General features: G+C 32.9%; 1 protein-coding gene across 4 annotated transcripts in view; it reads right to left on the reverse strand.

Moving 5' to 3' along the window:
* LOC143231649 (adenylate cyclase type 2-like) overlaps nucleotides 1–23,348 on the reverse strand; it is a 92,171-nt gene that overhangs the window by 27,537 nt on the left and 41,286 nt on the right. For all 4 annotated transcript variants that reach the window (XM_076466198.1, XM_076466195.1, XM_076466196.1 and 1 more), the window contains exons 7-17: nucleotides 21,110–21,221; nucleotides 19,185–19,312; nucleotides 18,764–18,922; nucleotides 13,268–13,406; nucleotides 12,509–12,640; nucleotides 10,825–10,895; nucleotides 10,473–10,556; nucleotides 8,266–8,433; nucleotides 3,613–3,709; nucleotides 2,584–2,724; nucleotides 324–455 (exon numbers count right to left, since the gene is read on the reverse strand). In XM_076466198.1, coding sequence (XP_076322313.1) covers nucleotides 324–455; nucleotides 2,584–2,724; nucleotides 3,613–3,709; nucleotides 8,266–8,433; nucleotides 10,473–10,556; nucleotides 10,825–10,895; nucleotides 12,509–12,640; nucleotides 13,268–13,406; nucleotides 18,764–18,922; nucleotides 19,185–19,312; nucleotides 21,110–21,221 — 1,363 coding nt within the window. The remainder of the gene's footprint in view (nucleotides 1–323; nucleotides 456–2,583; nucleotides 2,725–3,612; nucleotides 3,710–8,265; nucleotides 8,434–10,472; nucleotides 10,557–10,824; nucleotides 10,896–12,508; nucleotides 12,641–13,267; nucleotides 13,407–18,763; nucleotides 18,923–19,184; nucleotides 19,313–21,109; nucleotides 21,222–23,348) is intronic.

Raw genomic sequence — 23,348 nt, forward strand, 5'->3', positions numbered from 1 at the left:
GTCCACGTAAACGTGATTGTGTATGTATGGGATTCAACCTTGACTCATTTGTTGTCTCATTTCTTAGCTTCCTTATCTTTCAGTCATATTTTAACAATTTCTCTATTATATTGAAAGCACGTGTAAACGAATTTTTGAAGGTATTTTGTTTAACTCAGCACTATTATAAAGTGTCCAATACCACGAAGGAACGTTGAGTCACGTGTCATATCACATTTACATACATAATTGGAGCTGTACTTATCAGCTTTCATATAAGTATGATTTTACCATAAATATAAATTTAGGATAAGTAATTATGTTAAGAGGAACGGGATAGTTACCCATGGATACTTGCATCCAAGCTCATCTGTGAGTACACGTGAAGATCCGGAGTGTCCGGAGATGGTAGTTTGTTCGTATAAGTAACTCGAGGAATTACCTTTGTCTTTCTTATCTAAATATACACATTCTCCCTAGAAACATAAGAATTCTTATCATAAGGAGTATCTATTTACGTTTTATGACACCTATACACGTAATTCTTATATAAACAGATTTATCGATGATTATACTTAACTAAAAATAAGTTTTAATCAGTGAACAAAAGGAAAAGAATATAAGGGAAACTTTAAATAAAAGTTGTTCTTTTAAAGCAGTTCAGGCGGAGAAGTTTAAATGTTTCATGTTTTCTTATCGTTACATATATTGGGCCCGGCATGGCCAAGTGGGTTAAGGCGTTCGACTTGTAATCCGAGGGTCGCGCGTTCGAATCCCGGTCGCACTAAACATGCTCGTCTTTTCAGCCGTGGGAGCGTTATAAGTGCGGTTAATCCCACTATTCCTTGGTAAAATAATAGCCCAAGAGTTGGAGGTGGGTGATGATGACTAGCTGCCTTCCCTCTAGTCTTACACTACTAAATTAGGGACGGCTGGCACAGATAGTCCTCGAGTAGCTTTGTGCGAAATTCACAAAACACAAACATAAACAATACAGTCACATATAAACCTAAAGTATGACGAAAACAACACAATGCAGGTGAGTTGTTATCATGTGGCTTCACAAACATTGAATTTTGTAGTTAGGCGTAGTTTCGATTGTGATGAGACCACAGACTTTGTTTCAGATTGTTGTATCTATGAAATATGTTTAGATCCATCAGATCTTTATTGTGTGGATCCTATTTCATTCTGATGACTTTTTATTTTTTTACAAATTAATTTAATTTTTCTGGGGTTATGATTTATTTCAGCTTGCAAACGTAAATATATATTTGTTCCCTGGTGGCTCAGTGGTAAACTTGAGAATTTATAACGAGGGAATTCGGGTTTCGAGCCATGCAGCGAAAAAAACTAGATATCTTCTATTGCGTATTTGAAATAAAAAAGTTAATTTTTTAAATATTGGGAAAAAAATCATATTCCTGTGTTATCGTTTTGTTTGTTTTGAATTGCGCACAAAGCTACTCGAGGGATATGTGTTTTAGCAGCCCGTAATTTAGCAGTGTAAGACTAGAGGGTTTGTTTTGTTTTTAAATTTCGCACAAAGCTACTCGAGGGCTATCTGTGCTAGCCGTCCTTAATTTAGCAGTGTCAGACTAGAGGGAAGGCAGCTAGTCATCACCGCCTACCGCCAACTCTTGGACTACTCTTTTACCAACGAACAGTGGGATTGACCGTCACATTATAAGGCTCCCACGGCTGAAAAGGCGAGCATGTTTGGCGCGACGGAGATGCGAACCCGCGACCCTCGGATTACGAGTCGCACGCCTTAACGCGCTTGGCCATGCTGGGCCCAAGACTAGAGGGAAGGCAGCTAGTCATCACCACCCACCGCCAACTCTTGGACTACTCTTTTACCAACGAATAGTAGTATTGGCTGTCACATTATAACGCCCCTACGGTTGAAAGGGCGAACATGTTTGTTGTGACGGGAATTCGAACCCGCGACCCTCGGATTAGGAGTCGAACGCCTTAACACACTTGGCCATGCCGGGCCCCTGTGTTATCTATATAACTCATTATATGTATATTTAGTTAATCACAAGGTAAAGTCAGATAATTTTGTAATTTAGCTTTCATAGCTACTACAGAGCTGAAAGATTTGTAATTTTTCATTTTTATTTGTATTTACTTCATTATTACCTTCTACTGTCACTGGAACTTCGATCTGTAATAAAAATAAACTTGTAGATCAATGTTTTGATGCTTTATGATTTTCCTTTCATTTATTACTTTTGTGTATCACTTGATTATACTCAAACCGTTCTGTAGAAAATAATTCACTTGTCATAACATATAAGGGAGGCTCGGCAAAATTAGGTTTCTCCTCCTGGTTCGGGGTTGTGCGGTAGGCTAACAATCTACTCACTTAAAAAACCAGTCTGTTAATGAATCCGCAAGGCCCTATGTTCCTTCATGGAATCGAGAGGCATAATAATAATAACATATAAGGAACAAAGAGATGTAAACGTTACACTTTCTTGAAGTATTTAGATATATACATAAGAGCTTACATCTGATGACAGTTTTCTGAGAACTGCTTAGAACATAATAAAAATATACTTGTTTTAAAGTGAAGAAAACATAGAACATGAAGCTTACCAGTCCCAGCATTGCACAAGCTAGCATCAACACACATATCATTATAAAGAGGAGAACGCGGATTGGTAGAGATTCGTTGACCCGCTTGACAAGTCGTGAAACAAAGGCTGTGCGATATAAAAGATTGTCCTCTTCAGAGCTCTAGAAGAAGGGACAAAACAAGAACGTTTTGGTGCTAAGAACAACAGCTTTAACAACCATCGCCTATTCACCATGATACCTTAAAGTATTCATACTGTGGTATATATGGGATATAGTTTATCATTTAAAGTTGTGTAGGGACAAAGTAAGAATGTTCTGGAGCTAAGAACAACAGCTTTAACAACCATCGCCTATTTACCGTGATATTTTAGAGTATTCATACTGTAGTATATATGGGATATAGTTTATCATTTAAAGTTGTGTAGGGACAAAGTAAGAATGTTCTGGAGCTAAGAACAACAGCTTTAACAACCATCGCCTATTTACCGTGATACTTTAGAGTATTCATACTGTAGTATATATGGGATATAGTTTATCATTTAAAGTTGTGTAGGGACAAAGTAAGAATGTTCTGGAGCTAAGAACAACAGCTTTAACAACCATCGCCTATTTACCGTGATATTTTAGAGTATTCATACTGTAGTATATATGGGATATAGTTTATCAGTTAAAGTTGTGTAGGAACAAAGTAAGAATGTTCTGGAGCTAAGAACAACAGCTTTAACAACCATCGCCTATTTACCGTGATACTTTAGAGTATTCATACTGTAGTATATATGGGATATAGTTTATCATTTAAAGTTGTGTAGGGACAAAGTAAGAATGTTCTGGAGCTAAGAACAACAGCTTTAACAACCATCGCCTATTTACCGTGATACTTTAGAATATTCATACTGTGGTATATATGGGATATAGTTTATCATTTAAAGTTGTGTAGGGACAAAGTAAGAATGTTCTGGAGCTAAGAACAATAATTTACCATTTAATACTACGTTATTGCGTAAAACATTTTCCCAATTTTTGAAGAATAAATTATCATAACCTTACCTTGATTTTGATCCATAGGTATCCGATCCACGTTGCTAAGCAACATACAAGTATGATAACTAGAGTCACTGAATATGAGAGCCAGAAATACAAAGTTCTGCAGGAAAAGGGAACACAATTAACCAGTGATGGTTGAAATGATAGACAAAACAACACTAAAACTCTGTGTAATGTGACGAAAGTTTAAAATAAAATATATAGGGTTAAAAGAAATTGAATTATTTGTATTATTAGTTTGTTTTAAGTTAAATTTCGATTTTTCTTCTTCGTTTCCTAAATCTTTTCATGAGTGTGTTTTTACAAGAACGTTGATAAAGACAGAAGCTGTTTTTTATATACATGTTTAGTCTTACATAATTAAAAAAGGAAGGATACTATGTCTTATGATTTATCAGAAACAATAAAAACCACAAAGATAAATTATCGGTACAATATTCAAACGTATTTTATAATTACGTTATACTTGTAAGACAGAAAATCTTAACAACTCCATATAAAACAACGTTTTGTGTTAAACGTAACTTACTAATGTACATGTAATAGTTGTTGGTTTGAAGTAAGCACAAAGCTACACAATAGGTCTGCTCACCATGGGTATCAAAACCCGGATTTTAGCGTTGTAAGTCCGCAGACATGACGCTGAGCTACTGTAAGCATATTTAATACCATTGGACAGAATGTTAAAAGGTTTGCTTACCGTTGTAGATCCTATCAAACGATTAAATATGTTTGAAATCTTTTCTTACTGGCATTAAACAACAAAACCAGAACATGTTTGAAATGTTTTCTTACTGGTATTAAACAACAAAACTGAGCTGTGTCTCAAGTAACTTACTAATATAAACCTAAAACTTATGAACAATATTTAAATATTACACATCATTTAAATCTATATAAATCACACAATATAAGTGATTTAGAGATACTGTTTCAGTGTTAACCATGCGAGATTGAATAGTTGATTTAAAAATAATATACTAGCAGTAACCACGAAGGATTGAATAGTAATTTAAAGAAACTCTACTAGTATAACATTAACTATTCAGAAATTAACCTAACGATAATGAACAACTTTATGATTATTTAAGGTACTAGAAGTGCAAAGTTTTGTATTCACATTTGAGATAACATTAAGTAGATTTTTCTTTCCTTTTGGAGAGGTAACGAGTATAGGTAGTTGACATTTGTTATACCAGAGATTAGACAAAAGTTATAATGGTCTCCAAATCAGAGAACCGAAGTTTGTAGTTAGATATCTCAGAACAAAGATAAAACAACAGAATTTAGTGACTGTTAAGTTAACTTTGACTAAAAATGATACTGAAAGAAACCTATGCATTAGAACTCATATCCTAGTAGAACTAAATAACAGGAGTAAAACTGTTTTCCATCTGATCTTCTTAAATTACGTGTTGTGTGTAAAACATTCTAAAGTTTATTTCCACAATATTATCCCTAGCTTCGTTCAACACGTTTCGAAGTTCGTAACCATAGGAAAGGAGTGTGGCCTTTCCCTGCCCTCGTGATTCATTGTGAAATAGCTATCAACCTTAGCCTTGTGATGAATAATACCAGTCTTCATTTTAATATGTTTGCAGAGTATTTTTGTACACGTTACTGGGTTTCGTTTTACAACAATGTAAGCAGTTTTTTTTGTTATTTTGTTATTACGGATAATGCTAAAATCTGGGCTTCGATTCATCTCGGTGGGCTCAGCAGATAGTCCGATGTAACTTTGCTATAAGAAAAACACACACATACTCTTATAACGTCCCCTTCATGTTTTGTTTAGTTCAGATAGATTGTCTTTTTGTTTTAAATGTTTCTAATAATTGCCTTCGTTGACATGAGTGAAGTTGTTATTGTCACAATAATACCAAAATAAATCTAATTTCCTTCCTTTTTTATTGTCTCGGAAAAGGTGTTTTGTAGTAACTTGTATCAGAAGTAGGAAAATATGGAAGATAAAAAAAACATTTATCTATTTACATTCCGTTAGGTAGTTTATTATGTCGAATTTGTAACAAAAATAGCAAATTTGTAAAAGAAGCCATGCATCTAGAACTGCATTTGGGTTCGGATATTCAGGTTAAAGCCCTGCTGAAAAAAGTGTTGAAAATGACTTAACTAAGTAAACCTACGATGAAAGGAAAAACCATATCCTAGAAAACTGACATAAGAGAAAATAGGTGAAAGTAGCTTTCTAATGAGTATTTAAATATCGAGAGGGTGTGAGGACAACTTATGTGTCAATATAAATATCGAGAGGGTGTGAGGACAACTTATGTGTCAATATAAATATCAAGTGGTGTGAGGGGAACTGATGTGTCAATTTAAATATCGAGAGGGTGTGAGGGGAACTGATGTGTCAATTTAAATATCGAGAGGGTGTGAGAACAACTTATGTGTCAATATAAATATCAAGTGGTGTGAGGGGAACTAATGTGTCAATTTAAATATCGAGAGAGTGTGAGGACAACTTATGTGTCAATATAAATATCAAGTGGTGTGAGGGGAACTGATGTGTCAATTTAAATATCGAGAGGGTGTGAGGGGAACTGATGTGTCAATTTAAATATCGAGAGGGTGTGAGGACAACTTATGTGTCAATATAAATATCGAGAGGGTATGAAGGGAACTAATGTGTCAATATAAATATCGAGAGGGTGTGAGGGGAACTGATGTGTCAATTTAAATATCGAGAGGGTGTGAGGGGAACTAATGTGTCAATTTAAATATCAAGTGGTGTGAGGGGAAATAATGCGTTAATTTAAATATCAAGAGGGTGTGAAGAGAACTAATGTATCAATTTCAATATCGAGAGAGTGTGAGGGGAACTATTGTGTCAATCTAAATATCAAGAAGTCGTGAGGGGAACCAATGTGTCAATTTAAATATCAAAAGGGTGTGAGGGAAATAATGTGTCAATTTAAATAACAAGAGGATGTGAGGGGAAATAATGTGTCAATTTAAATATCAAGTGGTGTGAGGGGAAATAATGCGTCAATTTAAGTATCAAGAGGTTGTTAGGGGAACTAATGTGTCAATTTAAATATCAAGAAGTCGTGAGGGGAACTAATGTGTCAATTTAAATATCAAAAGGGTGTGAGGGAAATAGTGTGTCAATTTAAATATTGAGAGGGTGTGAGGGGAAATAATGTGTCAATTTAAATATCAAGAGGGTGTGAGGGGAAATAATGTGTCAATTTAAATATCGAGAAGTCGTGAAGGGAACGAATGTGTCAATTTAAATATCAAAAGGGTGTGAGGGAAATAATGTGTCAATTTAAATATTGAGAGGGTGTGAGGGGAACTAATGTGCCAATTGAAATATCGAGAGAGTGTAAGGAGAACTATTGTGTCAATTTAAATATCAAGAGGGTGTGAGGGGAACTAATGCGTCAATTTAAATATCAAGAAGTCGTAAGGGGAACTAATGTGTTAATTTAAATATCAAAAGGGTGTGAGGGAAATAGTGTGTCAATTTAAATATTGAGAGGGTGTGAGGGGAACTAATGTGTCAATTTAGATATTGATAGGGTGTGAGGGGAACTAAAGTGTCAATTTAAATATCAAAAGGGTGTGAGGGAAATAATGCGTCAATTTAAATATTGAGAGGGTGTGAGGGGAACTAATGTGCCAATTGAAATATCGAGAGGGTGTAAGGAGAACTATTGTGTCAATTTAAATATCAAGAGGTTGTGAGGGGAACTAATGTGTCAATTTAAATATCGAGCGTTTGTGAGGGGAACTAATGTGTCAATTTAAATATCAAGATTTTGTTAGGGAAACTAATGTGTCAATTTAAATATCAAGATGGGGTGAGGAGAACTAATGTGTCAATTTAAAAATAAAGAGAGTGTGAGGGGCACGAATGTATCAATTTAAATATCAATAGGGTGTTAGGGGAACTAATGTGTCAATTTAAATATCAAGAGGGTGATGAGAATTAAAGTGTCAATTTAAATATGGAGAGGGTTTTAGGGGAACTAATGTGTCACTTTGAATATTGAGAGGGTGTTAGGGGAACGAATGTGTCAATTTAAATATCAAGAGGGTGTGAGGGGAACTATTGTGTCAATTTAAAAATCAAGAGGGTGTGAGGGGCACGAATGTGTCGATTTAGATATCAGGAGGGTGTGAGGGGAATTAATCTGTCAATTTAAATATTAAGATGGTGTGAGGAGAACTATTGTGTCAATTTAAAAATCAAGAGGGTGTGAGGGGCACGAATGTGTCGATTTAGATATCAAGAGGGTGTAAGGGGAATTAATCTGTGAATTTAAATATCGATAGAGTGTGAGTGAAACCGATATTTCTATTTAAATATCGAGAGGGTGTTACGGGCACTAATGTGTCAATTTAAATATCGAGAAATTATGAGAGGAATTAGTTTATTAATTTAAATATTAAGAACGTATGTGAGGAATCAATGTATGAATTATCAAGAGAGTGTGAAGATAACGCGTTTGAAACTCTGAGTGCACGAATATACTAAACAGCGTAGTATTTTCAAACGTATAAAAAACAACTAATTTAATACGCTTGAATTTTAATGATAAATATAACATTAGGTATTTTAAAAGGTAAACAAACTTATACCACAGTTGGTAACTAACTGGTAATTGTTTTGTTTTTATTTAACTCCTTTACCTGCTCATCATTAGAATGTGAATCATCAACATGCCGAGAAACAGGAAAAAGACGCACAACAAATAGTACTTGAAAAGTGGGTCTATCTGAGTCAGGTACGGTTTCTCTTGTTCTAACTTGTAGAAGGTAAGAAATAACGGGTGGATGCCATTGTTATTACACCACTGGCTGTGGGAAAAATATTCATTTCTATAATTATAATCTTGAACGAGAGATGATAAAATATACTGATTTTCATGTTCTAAATTATCAATGACTTCTCATAAAAGAAAATTTACTGAATAGATAAAAACTGAAAGTAATATGTCAACAAGTAATGTAGGCTATTTTAAACAAAGTACTCATTGAGAGTATTTGATGTTATAAGACAAAACAAGATGTATATTCATTAAAATGTGGTTATTAAGATGTTCGCTATCCTTGATTTTATTATTATTTTCGTTCCTAATTTGTTCATGGAAAAGTTCTTTATTACGTTCAACAAGTTTCAATTTCTACTGGAAGTCTTTCGAATAGTTCAATCTATTGTCACATCTATTAGAAATACTTCGAAGGCTACAGTGGTCATACGATAAAAAAAGAGATAATTTTCTTAAATGACTGACTTTTTGAAGCCGATAGCCATTTAGAAACGGAAATACTACCAGCATACTCTAGACTATTCTAGATCCAGCCAAGTATTTTCGTCGTCTAGCTTACCAGCCGAATTTAGGTAAATTTTGAATCATTTCGTTATTCCAAACTGTTCGTTTTTTAGAATTTTCGTGTAAAGCAACACAGAATACTATCTGTGGTGTGGTCTTTCATTTTGTAGTAATGAATTAGAGTAAAGGTAAGTGTGGTCAACATTATTCACCAAAACTAGAGGGAAGGTAAATGGTCAACATTATTCACCAAAACTAGAGTGAAGGTAAGTCTCAACATTATTCATCAAAACTAGAGCGAAGATGAGTGGTTAGCATTATTCATGAAACCTAAAGTAAAGGTAAGTAGTCAATATTATTCATCAAAATTAGAATGAAAATAAGTGGTGAACATTGCAAACCATCAACTCGTGGCATATATGCGTATACTTTTGTCTGGCTATTAATATTTATTTTAAACAATGGAAAAAAGAGATATAGAAACGAATCAACTACTAATTAGTTTAAACATTTTAATCCACTAATATTATTTACAGAAGCTGACATTGTTTTTGTGCTTCAGGGTTTGGAATTATCACGTGAATTTATACATTTCCGTAAGGTTGTGTCATTCTCGCTTTACTGGAAATCTGTTCAACGTTAAATAAAGTGCTAGATTCTGAGAGGTGAACAGATTTCCAGTAAAATGAGAATGGCGTGAGTAGTTTTTTTCTCATAACTTAAAAAGTATCACGATTATGGTAATGAAAGTTGAGTATATTATAAATATTATACTAACACGCATCTACATAAATTTTTACGTAAATTGAACGACAAATAAACTGTTTATAAACAAATAACCAAACATAGGAGGGACAGAAAGTGTTCGTGCTTCCACTTGAATGGTCAGTTGTGTAGCCTTTCAGGTGAATAACTTGGCGTAACCTCTCCTCATAGCCCTCCATGACCGTTTGACAGTACTCGACTGGTATTTTCTTTCATTATTCTTTACAGAAGGCCTCAAATTTTTGCAAGTGTTTTCGGATGACGCTGATGTACCCTGGTCTTCAACTCATGCCAAACGTTTTCAACTGGATTGAAATCGGGTGAATGCAATGGCCACTCCAGAACGCTTATATGGTTCCTCTGCAACCAGGATTGCACATATTTCGATGCATGATTAGGGTCATTGTCGTGCTGGAAGATCCAACGACGCCCAAGCCGCAAGTTCCGAGCATCATTCTTGATATAAGTGCCTAATATATCAACGTACTCTTCTTTTTTCATGATTCCGTTGACGCGGTGAAGGCTGCGTACACCAGAAGAGCTGAAGGAACCCCATAGCATGATCAAACCAGCCACCTCCGTGTTTAACTGTAGAGACGGTGTTCTTTGGAAGACTTCGTGTTCCCTTCTTACGTCTATTAGCCTAATCGTGATACTTTTTAAGTTATGAGCAAAAACTATTCGGGACGCAGGGGTACGAACACTTTCTGTTGTAACTGTAAGTGTATTACATTAGGAAGGTAGATTATGTGTATTTCATAAAGGGCGAGATGTATAAAAATGTTCTGATAAACTTACTCTTTTTTACTTAGTTGCATCCTGTTGATAGCAGAGTCCAAACCTTTGTTTACTGATTTCCTCATCATCTGAAAGTTCGTGATGCTGGAAAATTAAAATATAAATTATTATTTTACGTTTTTATCAATCAGTTATATCCTGCTCGGTATCTAATTTGGCATGCATTTCTATGTGTACCTATTTTAACACACTTTTTTAACTACCTAACTTCACATTTAAACATGGTTTGACTTTCAGTCGAGTTGAAGTAACCGCCAAACACAGGTAGATGTTTTTGTTTTTTACAGATACAAAGGATGCGTTTATTTACATTTTTATGCACAAAATACATGATATATATATATCTTCTCACCTGTAGTCCAATATTGTTGTCCTCCTGGATCGAAATGTAAAACCATCACCATCCCCACCAGTTGAAGACCTCTGTCGTAAAAAGAACCATTTACCATAATCTCATTAGTTGCGGATGTTACGATGTAACAATAGTTTTTTTTTCTGTTATTTCCATAATTTAAAGTCCAAGCGTATATATGTGTAATGTTTTTTAGACGGGCTATTTTGACAATGGACACTGTATATAGCTAACAGGATTACTGGCACGTGATTCTCTTTAATGTAGATACTCTACACCATACAGAACACATGGAGTCAAATAATGCTTTTAAATACTCTTGCTTATATTAAAGCTTATAATACATTAAATGTATTAAATGTATAAATGTATTATTAGTCCTAAATTTACCCAAATTTCTATGAACAGATATAAGGGGTTAAAAACACTCTACGATGACAGTTTCGACACTTTAATGGGAACTTAACTATGTCAAAGGCGATATGTATTCATCCAATATATATGCATTCCACTGCAGTGCTGTTAGAGTCAAATATATGAGTGCAGAAATATGCCAAAATATTTTCCAAAGAGATCGGTTCATATGGCACAATTTGTGATTAATCAATGTACAGGGAAAGGATTAACATTTCAAAATAATAGAGATTTCAACATTTTCTTTTAAAGCGAAAAATTCTAGGTGTAGAGTGAAGATTTGAAACCACATCTCAAGCCACAGAACTTTCAAGTGTAGAGTGTGGTTACGAAATTGAGCTCACTCACCTAAGAAGCCATTATGATGAAGGTGGGCTTCGCAAGGTTGAAACCACTTCTTGAAATGAACAGATGATTTTATTAGGAGGTTGCTCAAAGGACAAGGAATGGCATCCTACTAAGTACGTATCCATCACGTTTCGGTCCTATCAAACAAGTGTCTATCACGTTTCGGGAAGCAGCTCAAACGTACGTTTGTGTTTAACAACAGACTTCAATTGTTATTTACTTTTGATCGAAGAATAATTATATAAAGTGAATAACTTAAGTAAAATTTATCAAAATATGTGACTCAATAATGAAAGTGTGATATCATGGCCAGCAGACCCAGTACGGTGTAGGATGTAGTTTTAATAACAGTTCGAAATGATGAACGTTGTTTGTATCAAGTAACCCTGAATATCAAGTTCGTGTAACCCTCAATATCAAGTTTAAGTAACCCTTAACATCTTCGTCGAGAAACGACTCTTCATAATTAGAAAAAAAATTGCGTGACTATCGCTAGATTACGTTAAAAACACATTTAAAATGGGTAAATTATACATTATTTATCAGTAATTACTATAAAGATTAATTTAAACCTACTTTGTAAAGCAAAAAAGAACAATGAGACGTTACGCATTTTAAAATTGTTTGAAAGTGTTACTATTTAAATTCAACATCCATATTCACATCATTGCATAAAAACAAACCAAAAATAATATTTATGGTTCTTTACTCAATTGGCAAATGCTGAACTTAGTGAACAAAAGGAAGCAATTAGTCCAGAATATTAATTCAAAGAAACACAATACTTGAGTAACGTCTGCGGATCAGCCTTCATGTTTAGGTTCTCGTGTAAGACACTGTAATTATTTTAAAAGAAATCAGGTAATTCAGCATTTCTAATAATATATAAAAAGAAACTCGAGCTCTAATAGCAGTATCTTACCCTCACGTTCCTCCTCTGATTAGCTCGAGCTAGTACAGGTGCTGGGGTCATTGACTGACGACGCCCTGTAAGTTTAGGTATATCACCAGTTGATTCAAAAATAGAATCTCTCTTACCGTTCGTCTGGGGTTTCTAATAATAAATTTAACGAATAATTAGTTTTTTTCTGTATACTTTCAATTAGTGAAAACTTTATATAATCAGATACATATAAAATGCTTCAGATATTCCTTACTTGTTATAGGAGTTTCTTTTTTTAAATTTGTTACGAAACTCTCACCGCTGTTATTGGTAATGAAACCAGGTTTCGAAACTCTCACCGCTGTTATTGGTAATGAAACCAGGTTTCAAAAACAGATGAGTCCCCACAATGAGTCATTAAGCATCTAAAGCCCCACAAACAGTCCACGAGTCGTTGAAGTCCCAAAATTAGCCATAAGTACCTGAAGTCCACAATCAGTTCATCAGTACCCGAAGTTAGGAGATTAGTTTTAATGTTATAAATAATTCCACTAGTTTGAAAAATTAAGTGTTTCATTATGAAAATACTGTGGCAAGTGCTTGTTTTAACTTCATATCCCAGTCATATGATATAATATTATAATTATATAATACTGATCGTGAAGTTTACTTTTGTATAATTAAACTACTTTTAAATGTCAATATTGAAAATGATAGTAGTAATGAATTATGTTATCTTTGTGTTACACTTTATTAAGTTTTACGAACAGACATATTCTCCTGTAGGTTTATTCCTACCTGTGACCTGGGTGAAAGAACAAAAAACGTTTCCACGTGCTGTTGAGCTAAATATTCGTCTCGTTGATGTCCGAAGCCGGGATAAACGTCATACTCGTTTTCTAACTGCTTCAGGGTTTCCAGAGTGATATGCACTCGCCTGTAAAAACATTTCTGTTTTCCTTATTTTGAATATTTGAGCAAAGTATACAAGAGTTATATACTTTGGAACTGACAGATTAAAGGACAAAATATACCTAGTAAACAGTGCCCCGTCTCCAAATCTTGGGACTATAATCGAATAGTGGGATTTGAGCCTCATTATTATAACACACCTACAATCCCAAAGTGAAGAAGGCGCATTTTGCGACGAAGGGGCACAAACAGATTCACTGTTCAGCACACTAACCACTAAAACACGACTACCCTGAACATCAGATAAATTATTAAAGCATAAGAACCTTCGTTAAATATTCTATAACATGAAGGAGAATTATGGATGGTTAAAAACAACACCACAGTTTACTTATACGCAGTTCGTCAGATTAAGAGAAGCAGTCATTCCATTATCACTCAGTAAGTTTATGATCACTTAACCGATAATTATCAGAATCAATCGAAACTATTTTTAAACCGTTTATAGGGCTAGAAAAGCAAGGAGGTGATAAATAATGGGCAGTGTCACAAAAGCCCGAAAATAGTAGTAAAACAACAGGAATTGTTACATATAATGACAAATAAAAAGAACTGATTGCCACAGAAACTCGGAAGTAAACCATTAAAATACTGTGTATAATAGTGTAGCCATTCTATAACGAAATGTGGTGTTTCACTCACTGTCTTCTGTGTAAAAAACAAAACAAAAACTTCTTAGCGAACTATTTTCTTTATATTAACATCTAAATCTGTTAAGAAAGCCAATAGAATGTTTAGTTTCATTTTTGTAAGTGATGTATTTGTATTTAATTATTTTCTTTATATTAACATCTAAATCTGTTAAGAAAGCCAATAGAATGTTTAGTTTCACTTTTGTAAGTGATGTATTTGTATTTAATTATTTTCTTTATATTAACATCTAAATCTGTTAAGAAAGCCAATAAAATGTTTAGTTTCACTTTTGTAAGTGATGTATTTGTATTTAATTATTTTCTTTATATTAACATCTAAATCTGTTAAGAAAGCCAATAGAATGTTTAGTTTCATTTTTGTAAGTGATGTATTTGTATTTAATTATTTTATTTGAAAACAAAAAGAAGTGGATGTCTGGTCAAACACGATAACAGTTGACACCCGATTGATTAATTACTGGTTGTGATTTTATTAATTCAATAATGTTGTCGAATTAGAATGATCTCACTTTTAATTCCACGACAACCAGTGTAAGAAATGCTTTATTCTTTTAGTTTCATGGGAAGCAGAAGCTTCACACACAAAGATTAAAAAAACGTATCATAAATATTTTAATACCTAACGATAAATCTGCGAAACGTTGTTGAGAATAAGTTAACACAGATGTGTAACAATTACTATCATGATATACAGTACTATATCAGAACAATTACTATCATGATATACAGCACTAGATCAGAACAATTACTATCATGATATATAGCACTAGATCAGAACAATTACTATCATGATATACAGCACTATATCAGAACAATTACTATCATGATATACAGCACTATATCAGAACAATTACTATCATGATATACAGCACTATATCAGAACAATTACTATCATGATATACAGTACTATATCAGAACAATTACTATCATGATATACAGCACTATATCAGAACAATTACTATCATGATATACAATACTATATCAGAACAATTACTATCATGATATACAGCACTATATCAGAACAATTACTATCATGATATACAGCACTATATCAGAACAATTACTATCATGATATACAGTACTATATCAGAACAATTACTATCATGATATACAGTACTATATCAGAACAATTACTATCATGATATACAGTACTATATCAGAACAATTACTATCATGATATACAGCACTATATCAGAACAATTACTATCATGATATACAGTACTATATCAGAACAATTACTATCATGATATACAGCACTAGATCAGAACAATTACTATCATGATATACAGCACTAGATCAGAACAATTACTATCATGATATACAGCACTAGATCAGAACAATTACTATCATGATATACAGCACTAGATCAGAACAATTACTATCATGATATATGGCACTATATCAGAACAATTACTATCATGATATACAGCACTAGATCAGAACAATTATTATCATGATATACAGCACCAGATCAGAACAATTACTATCATGATATACGGCACTATATCAGAACAATTAGTATCATGATATACAGCGCTACATCAGAACAACTACTATCATGATACACAGCACTAGATCAGAACAATTACTATCATGATATACAGCACTAGATCAGAACAATTACTATCATGATATACAGCACTAGATCAGAACAATTACTATCATGATATGAACACTGCATCAGAACAATTACTATCATGATATACAACAATGCATTAGAACAATTATTATTATGATATACAGCACTAAATCAGAATATACAAAAGTAGTCCTCTCTGTCTTACTACTTATGAAAACAGTCCTCTCTGTTTTATTACATATGTAAGTAGTCCTCTCTGTTTTATTACTTATGAAAGTAATCCTCTCTGTTTTATTACTTATGAAAGTAGTTCTCTCTGTTTTATTACTTATAAAAGCAGTCGTCTCTGTTTCACTACTTATGAAAGCAGTCCTCTGTGTTTTATTACTTATGAAAGCAGTCCCCTCTGTTTTATTGCATATGTAAGTAGTCCTCTCTGTTTTATTACTTATGAAAGCAGTCCTCTCTGTTTTATTACATATGTAAGTAGTCCTCTCTGTTTTATTACTTATGAGAGTAGTCCTCTCTGTTTTATTACTTATGAAAGCAGTTCTCTCTGTTTCATTACTTATGAAAGCAGTCCTTTGTGTTTTATTACTTATTAAAGCAGTCCTCTGTGTTTTATTACTTATGAAAGCAGTCCTCTCTGTTTTATTACTTATGAAAGAAGTCCTCTCTGTTTTATTACTTATGAAAGTAGTCCTCTCTGTTTTAATAGTTATGAAAGTAGTCCTCTCTGTTTTATTACTTATGAAAGCAGTCCTCTCTGTTTTACTACTTATGAAAGCAGTCCTCTCTCTTTTACTACTTATGAAAGCAGTCCTCTCTGGTTTACTACTTATGAAAGCAGTCCTCTCTGTTTTATTACTTATGAAAGCAGTCCTCTCTGTTTTATTACATATGTAAGTAGTCCTCTCTGTTTTATTACTTATGAAAGCAGTCCTCTCTGTTTTATTACATATGTAAGTAGTCCTCTGTGTTTTATTACTTATGAAAGTAGTCCTCTCTGTTTTATTACTTATGAAAGCAGTTTTCTCTGTTTTATTACTTATGAAAGTAGTCCTCTCTGTTTTATTACTTATGAAAGCAGTCCTCTCTGTTTTATTACATATGTAAGTAGTCCTCTCTGTTTTATTACTTATGCAAGCAGTTCTCTCTGTTTTATTACATATGCAAGTAGTCCTCTCTGTTTTATTACTTATGAAAGTAGTCCTCTCTGTTTTATTACTTTTGAAAGCAGTTTTCTCTGTTTTATTACTTATGAAAGTAGTCCTCTCTGTTTTATTACTTATAAAAGCAGTCCTCTCTGTGTTATTACTTATGAAAGTAGTCCTCTCTGTTTTATTACTTATAAAAGCAGTCCTCTCTGTTTTACTACTTTTGAAAGCAGTCCTCTCTGTTTTACTACTTATGAAAGCAGTCCTCTCTGTTTTATTACTTATGAAAGCAGTCCTCTCTGTTTTATTACTTATGAAAGTAGTCCTCTCTGTTTTACTACTTATGAAAGCAGTCCTCTCTGTTTTACTACTTATGAAAGCAGTCCTCTCTGTTTTACTACTTATGAAAGCAGTCCTCTCTGTTTTATTACTTATGAAAGCACTTCTCTCTGTTTTATTACATATGTAAGTAGTCCTCTCTGTTTTATTACTTATGAAAGCAGTCCTCTCTCTTTTATTACATATGTAAGTAGTCCTCTCTGTTTTATTACTTATGAAAGCAGTCCTCTCTCTTTTATTACATATGTAAGTAGTCCTCTGTGTTTTATTACTTATGAAAGTAGTCCTCTCTGTTTTATTACTTATGAAAGCAGTTTTCTCTGTTTTATTACTTATGAAAGTAGTCCTCTCTGTTTTATTACTTATGAAAGCAGTCCTCTCTGTTTTATTACATATGTAAGTAGTCCTCTCTGTTTTATTACTTATGCAAGCAGTTCTCTCTGTTTTATTACATATGCAAGTAGTCCTCTCTGTTTTATTACTTATGAAAGTAGTCCTCTCTGTTTTATTACTTATAAAAGCAGTCCTCTCTGTGTTATTACTTATGAAAGTAGTCCTCTCTGTTTTATTACTTATAAAAGCAGTCCTCTCTGTTTTACTACTTTTGAAAGCAGTCCTCTCTGTTTTACTACTTATGAAAGCAGTCCTCTCTGTTTTATTACTTATGAAAGCAGTCCTCTCTGTTTTATTACTTATGAAAGCAGTCCTCTCTGTTTTATTACTTATGAAAGTAGTCCTCTCTGTTTTAATACTTATGAAAGTAGTCCTCTCTGTTTTAATACTTATGAAAGCAGTCTTCTCTGTTTTATTACTTATGAAAGCAGTCCTCTCTGTTTTATTACTTATGAAAGCAGTCCTCTCTGTTTTATTACTTATGAAAGTAGTCCTCTCTGTTTTATTACTTATGAAAGTAGTCCTCTCTGTTTTATTACTTATGAAAGCAGTCCTCTCTGTTTTATTACTTATGAAAGCAGTCCTCTGTGTTTTATTACTTATAAAAGCAGTCCTCTCTGTTTTACTACTTATGAAAGCAGTCCTCTCTGTTTTATTACTTATGAAAGCAGTCCTCTCTGTTTTAATACTTATGAAAGCAGTCCTCTCTGTTTTATTATTTATGAAAGCAGTCCTCTCTGTTTTAATACTTATGAAAGTAGTCCTCTCTGTTTTATTACTTATGAAAGCAATCATCTCTGTTTTATTTCTTATGAAAGCAATCCTCTCTGTTTTATTACTTATGAAAGCAGTCCTCTCTGTTTTATTACTTATGAAAGAAGTCCTCTGTTTTATTATTTATGAAGGTAGTTCTCTCTCTTTTATTATTTATGACGGTAATCCTTCTGTCTTGTTAGCTATGCATGGTATATAATTCTTTTTTCCACGAATTTGAGCATTGTAGTTATAAATAACTAAGTGAATCAACAGTATATGTAGGTTACACATTACGCAAAGAAATAACTATTTTGAATCAGAAAAACTTATATTCTTGTAATGTCATTTCTCTATACACCAAACAGCATATTAGTTTGTTTGTTTGTTTTTGAATTTCATACTCAATGGCTGTCTGTGCTATACCATATTACTGATTTATACTAACCCAGGTTTTCCAGATTGTTCCATATGACTAGCTATTGTAACGTCTCGTGACCAAATGTCAAACTGCCACTTGCGAAGTCCGATTAGTCCACTAAGAACATTTCCAGTGTGCACTCCAATGCGCATGTCGACGTCTATTCCTTGTTCTTCACGAACAGTCCTTATAATGTAAACACAGATAAGTTTATAGATTCCAGTAGATAACGTATCTGCATATTTCGTTACCTAGTGAGAAAATGTTAGTGAAAAAAATAGAAGGGAATAAAACATACCAGAGGAGATAATATATGTAACAAAATAACATTTACATCATGCTATAGATATTTTTATGTTGTAGTAATGTGTGTAGTAACGAACAAACGTATTTAATCACAAGTGCTCAAAAGACCGGATTGTTTAAACAAATGTCAGCTTTGGTCTACCTGATAATGTCAATCATGTCAAGTCCCATTTCAACGCTGTTTTTTGCATGGTCAACATCAGTTTCAATCACACCTGCCACACAATAGTAGCAGTCTCCCAGTAGCTTGACGCGTGTGCATTTATTTTTCTTGAATGAGATAAATAAAAGTTTCTTTAGACATAAATAAAAATATAATATAAAATAAAATAAAATAAAATATAATATAATAGATAAAAAAATATACAATTTCCATCTTTCGCCTATATTTAACACTGATAATGTGATCTCAAGCAGGTGTAACCTGTTAACATAGGAGGAAAAAAAACAATCATGAGAAAGATAATGAATCGTTAAACAGTTCCCAGTCACAATCATGAGAAAGATAATGAATCGTTAAACAGTTTCCAGTCACAATCATGAGAAAGATAATGAATCGTTAAACAGTTTCCAGTCACAATCATGAGAAAGATAATGAATCGTTAAACAGTTTCCAGTCACAATCATGAGAAAGATAATGAATCGTTAAACAGTTTCCAGTCACAATCATGAGAAAGATAATGAATCGTTAAACAGTTTCCAGTCACAATCATGAGAAAGATAATGAATCGTTAAACAGTTTCCAGTCACAATCATGAGAAAGATAATGAATCGTTAAACAGTTTCCAGTCACTACTATAGTGATGATGGTTTTAAACCTACAGTCAAAACGCTAAATGTAATCTTTTATTTAACTTTATAAACCAGTTCATTTTAATACACTGATCTGGTTCATATGTTATCCGAAACATTACATATCAAGTTATTAATAACTGTAATTAGATCAAGTTTTATATTGACAGAATAAAGGGTTAAGGAAACAGCTGAAAAAGAGAAACTTGTCTCGACAAGTTTTATTTCCTACAAAAAACGAAAGAGCTGAAAATAAAAGGATCTTTGTGGGTTTTATAAATAGAATATTCCATTTAACCCACATGTATTACAGACAAGAATCCAATTAACTTCAAATCGAACCTTATAAGTCGTGTAACAGATATAACTTGAAATCAAAGTATGTTTATGGTAGACTGAAGTCAATGCATTATGAATTTTTGGTTTTAATAGCATCAGACATACACTTACGCCAGTCTATCATTACAGTTCTTGTTTTACTGTAGATATTATGGAACTGAAATATAAGTGAAACTTCTGTCAACATAAAATATTATGCAAAACTATAATAGTGCAAATGACTTCTAGTCTTTGAAATTAAACTACTTTTATAAGACATATAAAATTATACTAGAGGCTGAAGCCTTTATTATATTGTCATTTGCTTTATGGAACTAGAAACGTGTAAAATGACAGTTAATATCGCATAGGCTCTTTATAAACTACAATAGTAAATATCTCGTCTTTAATAGGAATTCTCAAACTTTGTTGACTCGAGGTCTTATATATTGGTTGGCCAAACCTTTTAAAATTTAGTACCACAAATTAAATATCTTGCATTTTTTATCTTACTGAGTTTCCATGATTATAGTTTATATAAGTTTCCTACGTTCAAACTGAGACGTGAAAGGGCTAATTTTGCACCCTCAGTGTCATATTTTTAACACTTCTGCAGTAGATTTATCTCACAGTGAATATACGTATTTAGTTCAGGAAAAGAAAGCGTGAAGCCTTCCAATTACAGGACATTTCAGGTGAACAGCAGCCAATAAAAAAGTCCTCGTCATGAAAATATATAAAATCATTCCTAGAAATTTTTACTATTTATAACCTTGGCTAAACTGATAGCTTCTGAACTTGGGACTTGAACGTGTACTTCAAGAATAGCACAGAATGTGACACAAGTTAACGACAAGTCACAAACTAAAGTAGCAGATAATAACACAAAACAAACTAATCTTTATTCTGTCACGATATGTATGGCAGGTGTTTTAATCTGATAACTTATAGAAATACCTCAGCTTTCTCATCAAAGCGTCCAAACAGCTCATTTAACGTCATAACGAGTTCGTTCACTTTCAGATTCGCTGTTAGTAACATGGAATTCACGATATCAGCGTATAATATGCTAAAAACAATAAAATATACGTTTAGATATTCATACAGTAACACTGAACTATATGTGTTCATTTATCTGTCGATTGTTTTGGTTTTCAGTGAATACCATTAATAGTTAAAAATAGAACCAAGTTAAGCCTTTAAACTAGATAAACCAACTTCTTCATTTCTGAGTAAGTTAAATATGCGATGCACCTAAAAGTTAATCATCTTACGTATATTACTGAAATTGTAAATAATAATACCTTACAATTGTTAGAAGTGGTATTTAGCTTTGCGGGCACTTATTTTATAACTTGTTTTTAAATGTGATACGAAACTTGCACAAAAGCCTTTCACAGAGGATTACTTACAAATAAAAATCACAAATACATTAAAAGAAAGGGCCTTTTATTCATTTACTCTGTGAATCTACCAGTTTTTGTTACAATAGAAAACGGCCAAGAACGTTTTAGAACTGTTAGTTAGAGAGGTGCTATTAATTTTAAAAGTTGAAGTGCCACGGAGGAAGTTAAACACTGAAACTTTATAGTTTGTGTTCTAATTGTCTGCTCAATATGTCTCATTTAATTAAACAACTGTTTTAAAAATGCACACAAGTTGTACATAATAAAACTTTTGTATATGTTAGTCCTAACATTTGATCACTCTTACCTGTTATTGTCGGGTGGGACACAAGAACTGATGGAATATCATTTAAATAGAAACCACATGAGGATCTATCTCATTAATAATCATTGATGGAATATCGTTTAAATAGGAACCACATGAGGATCTACCTCATTAATAATCACTGATGGAATATCGTTTAAATAGGAACCACATGAGGATCTACTTCATTAATAATCACTGATGGAATATCATTTAATTAGGAACCACATGAGGATCTATCTCATTAATAATCTACAATCATTCGACTAACGAATGTTCTAATTTTTCCTAACATCACTCATACAAACAGGTGTGTTATGTACAGGATACACCAAAAATAACAGGGAATAAAAACACATCCGCTTCACTTTGATTTGTGTTTAAATCATTTGCAGGATAATTCTCATGATTTACTTTGGTGAGACAGAATCATATAGTTGAAAGGCTGTTACTTGAAACATCTTACCAGCCACATAAGTTATAATTTGAAAATGTAAATCATTTACTTTCTATTGGTAGATAAATAATATATTATTATAGTAGCTATTATGGGAGTTGGGAAACGGAAGTTATCCGCCACCAGAGTTCGTGTTACTTGAACAATATTGTGAGGAGCTAAGTGATATCATATGATTACGTCATAAGCATTATATATGAATTTATATGAAATTATATACAATTTCTTCATCAATATTATACATTTTTACTTCTGTATGGTGATATTTGAGCGAGACGTGTATTTCCAACTAAATAAATTAAAAATACTAGATTTTAATTTTACTCTGTCATGAATGATTGATTCAAACATATTTTATATTTTACATTTTTAAATCAATTATAGTTTTACTTCTATAAAATCTCAATAAGTGTGAAGCAGATATTATTAATGTGCATTAGTTAACTCACAGACTGAACGAGACAAAATCAGATATTGACAGATGTTTAACAAAGACGGATGACGCTTGTATAGACCGATTTGGTTATGTTACACTTCCTCAAAATTGCATACACATTTTAACATGTATGAATTTATGTTTATCGTTTTCATTTATATATTTAATTGTATTACACGCGTTTTACAAAAGTGAATAGTGTTTCTGGAGGCGAATAGTGTTACTTACACATTTGCTGCACAATAATATCCATAATAATAAAAAGAACGTGTCCGTGTGTGTGTGATTACCGTAGTTCCAAGAAGAAAGAACTTTGAAATCCAAAATTTTCACCTGTACTACGCGGACCTCTGAGAGTGTGCTCCCGATGATTATTATTTATATTATCCACGTGCGTGAGTATCTTTTAAATGAGGCAATCTAGTCAAAAACCATATACAAAAGAAGTGGCTCATTAAATTACAAATGTAAATCACAGATTGACATACAGACACGATATTTAATTATTTTAGACTAGTGTACAGCCTGTCAAAAGTATCGATGTAAGTACTAACATCCTCTAGTATATCAGTTAGATTAACTTCTAATATATA

This window comes from Tachypleus tridentatus, chromosome 11, assembly GCF_004210375.1.
Source record: "Tachypleus tridentatus isolate NWPU-2018 chromosome 11, ASM421037v1, whole genome shotgun sequence".
NCBI classification, from domain to species: Eukaryota; Metazoa; Arthropoda; class Merostomata; order Xiphosura; family Limulidae; genus Tachypleus; species Tachypleus tridentatus.